The 3,447-nt window shown below is 38.5% G+C and overlaps 1 protein-coding gene across 1 annotated transcript; it reads left to right on the top strand.

Moving 5' to 3' along the window:
* Positions 1-732: 732 nt before the first annotated feature.
* Positions 733-2,105, top strand: LOC101412307 (homeobox protein NANOGP8-like). Its single transcript, XM_058291196.1, has one exon. The coding sequence runs from the start codon at positions 743-745 to the stop codon at positions 1,649-1,651; it is 909 nt and encodes a 302-aa protein (XP_058147179.1). The 5' UTR covers positions 733-742; the 3' UTR covers positions 1,652-2,105.
* The last annotated feature ends 1,342 nt before the right edge of the window (positions 2,106-3,447 follow it).

Genomic DNA, 3,447 nt, shown 5'->3' with positions numbered 1-3,447 from the left:
TAATTTTTGAATGCCTGCTTTACTGGATACAGAATCCTTGACTGGCATTTTTTTTCTTATAGCACCTTAATTATGTTATACCACTACCTTCTTGCTTCCATGGTTTCACATGAGAAGTCAACACTTAATCTTACTAAGCTTCCCTTATGTGTGATGGATTTCTTTTCTCTTGATTCCTTCAGAATTCTCTCTTTGTCTTGAACATTTGACAATTTGATTATTATATGTCTCATGGTAGGCCTGTTAGGATTTATACTGTTTGGAGAGTGCTGCTATTTCTGGACATGTGCATCCATGCCTCTCAAAATATTGAGAAATTTTTGGCCATTGTTCTCCTCCAACAGTCTTTCTTCCCCATTTCCCTTTTCTTCTCCCTCTGGGATGCCTATAATGCATGTTTGTTTGTTTTGTGTTGCCACTCAATTCCCTGAGTCCCTTGCTGGTTTGTTTTTCTATTTTTAAAATCAATTTATTCTACACTTTGCAATTTTGGATGTTCTATCTTTGTCTTCTCTAATTGTTTCCTTTTCCTGTTCAAATCTACTGTTATGCACTTCCATCATATTTTTAATTTTTTGCATTGTGTCTTTCATCACATCATACTTCTAATTTTTTATGTCTTTAAAATTTCTTTTGGGCGCTCTTCGTCTCTTGCTGCGTTGGGCTGGTTGGCTATCGTTGCTGTTTTACCTGTAGGTCTTCCATCTTTGATTTTTTCCCCTCCTCCTTCTACTCAGTAAACATGAGTGTGGATCTAGCTTCTCCCCAAAGTCTGTCTTGCCCCAAATCTGATTCCAGGGAGTCTTCACCAATGCCTGAGATTTATAAGGCTGAAGAAAATTATGCATCCTTGCAAATATCATCTGCTGAGGTTCCCCAGTCAGAGACAGCAGTCTCTCCTCTTCCTTCTCCCATGGACCTGCTTATTCAGGATAGCCCTGATTCTTCCACCAGTCCCAAAATGAAACTACCTGCTGCTGGAGAGAACAGTACAGCAGAGAAGGAAGATGAGGTCCCAGTCAAGAAACAAAAGAGCAGGACCGTGTTCTCTCAGGCCCAGCTGTGTATCCTCAATGACCGATTTCAAAGACAGAAATACCTCAGTCTCCAGCAGATGCAAGAACTTTCCCACGTTCTGAACCTCAGCTACAAACAGGTGAAGACCTGGTTCCAGAACCAGAGAATGAAATGTAAGAGGTGGCAGAAAAATGTCAGCTGGTCAAAGAGTAGCAACAGTATGACCCAGAAGGGCTTAGCACCTACAGAATACCTGGGACTCTACTCTCCCTATCCCCAGGGGTGCTTGGTGAATGCTTCTGCTAACCTTCCAATGTGGAGCAACCAGGCCTGGAACAACCAGGCCTGGAACAACCAGGCCTGGAACAACCCGACTTGGAGCAGCCATTCCTGGAACACCCAGACCTGGAGCACCCAAGCCTGGAACAACCAGTTCCAGAACAGTGGAGAGGAATCCCTGCAGTCCCAGATCCAATTCCAGCAAAATTATGCCAGTGATTTGGAGGCCATCTTGGGAAGTATTGGGGAAAGCCATAATGTAATACAACAAGCTGTTAAGTATTATAGTACCACACAAACCATGGATTTATTCCCAAGTTATTACTGCATGAATGGACAGCCTGAAGATATGTGAAAGTGTGGGTAAAGATGGGTATATAATCCAGTCTCTATCTGGGCAGAGCCTGCACTACATCCTTCCTTGCAGAATTTTCTTGAGTGCTGTGTATCTAACTTTATCCTGGTTTTCACTGTGTAACTGGGGGGTGGGAGTGGGGTGTGTTTTGAGTCTAATCAGAGGTTACAAAAACTCAAAACACAAAGCAGCCAAGGTAAATATAAGATGTCTATGACTATAGAGAACTTGATATAATACTTGCATATTTTTAGGATCTAACCTCAAGTGTAGGAAGTAAAAGTATAATACAAGTGTGATAGAGTATTCATTTCATAGGACTGGAGGGCTTTGCTTAACTGAAAGTCTGAGTTGTTGAGATGAAGGGTTAAGCTATCATGATGACCTGCTTCATTAATTTTCCCTACCCCTTCTGCTCTGTGTTTTATTGCCTCTAATTTGTTAATTACAGTAATATATGTAGATGGATTTTTGTTTTTGCTGTATCATGGTAATATTATAGTAGTTTAGTTGGCTGGTTTATAAATTTATAGATAAATAAAAAATATGTTTTACCTTTGGAAAAAAAAAAAAAAAGATTTCTTTTGTATGTTCCCCCAGTGTTGTATTAGTATTCTTTACCTTTACCTTCAGTTCACTAAGTCGATTCATGATATTTGTTTGGACTTCTTTTATTGGTTGTTTTACATTCTGTGTCTCTTCTTGTTTTTCAGTTTGTTCATCAGACTGGGCCATGTCTTCCTGTTTCATTGTATGGCTTGTAATTTTTTGCTTGTGTCTAGGCATCCATTTATCTTGCTGGGCTTATTCAGTTGGTTAGCTTCTCTTTCTACTCTAGGGTTTTATTTCATTTTGTTTTATGTTAACAGTCCTCTTTGGCAGGGGGTTCCTCCTATTCTATATTCTTGTAGTTGTCCATGTTCCCCTGAAAAAATATTAAGACCATAGAAAATAAAATAAAGAAAAAGAGAAAAATAATAAAAATAAATGATAGAAAAAAACCCAATAAAGGACCAGGAGAAAAGGTAAGTAATAAGAGTGAAAAATCATGAACAATAAAAAGGCATAATAATGAAAAGTTGGAATAAAAAATTAAAGAGAAAAAATAGATTATAAGACTGGAATGATCACAAGAAAAGAAAGAGAATGAAGATCAAACAGAAGGTGTAATTAAAGAAAGGCAACAGAAGAGGGAAACATGAAAGAAAGAAAATAAATGAAGGAACTCAGGAGAGAAAAGAGAGAAAAGAAGGAAAAGATAAAAAGGGGGGAAAAACCCAAGAAAAACAGCCATGAAGAGAAGGGAACCAGAGAGTGATCCACTGGGTTATCAGGCACAAGCTGACTCCCTGGGGGACTGGGAGGTGAGGGACAAGGAACCTTGTGACAGGGAATTCTTAGACAGCATTTTTAGGTTTCTTGATTTGTTATTTTTTAATTTTATTTTTCTATTTTTTTATTTTTATTTTTTGTTTATTTTTTCCATAAAACTGGGTATCTGTAAAGGGTGGGCTTCAGGGCAATTGATTTATGAGTACAGGAAGCCTGAGACAGTTGTTAATGGCTTAAGAGGGAAACCTGTTTTTCTTGTTTTTTTTTTCCCCCTTTTTATCTTTTCCTTTTCCTTCTTGTTTCTCTTTTCTCTCCTGAGTTCCTTACAGGTCATGGACTACTTCTACCCACCCCTTATTCCTCAGGCTGGTTAAGTCTTTTTTTTTTTTTTTTTAGGACTACTGGAGATTGAAGCAGGGACCTTGTATATATGAGGCAGGCATTCCATCACTGAACTACAACTG

This window comes from Dasypus novemcinctus, chromosome X (genome assembly GCF_030445035.2).
Source record: "Dasypus novemcinctus isolate mDasNov1 chromosome X, mDasNov1.1.hap2, whole genome shotgun sequence".
Lineage (NCBI taxonomy): Eukaryota > Metazoa > Chordata > Mammalia > Cingulata > Dasypodidae > Dasypus > Dasypus novemcinctus.
Note: the sequence above shows the minus strand (reverse complement) of the source record. Positions and strands in the feature narration are given on the sequence as shown.

What these genes read in the sequence shown, in the direction of transcription:
- LOC101412307 (XM_058291196.1), top strand. Translation starts at nt 743, where the DNA reads ATGAGTGTGGATCTAGCTTCTCCCCAAAGTCTGTCTTGCCCCAAATCT.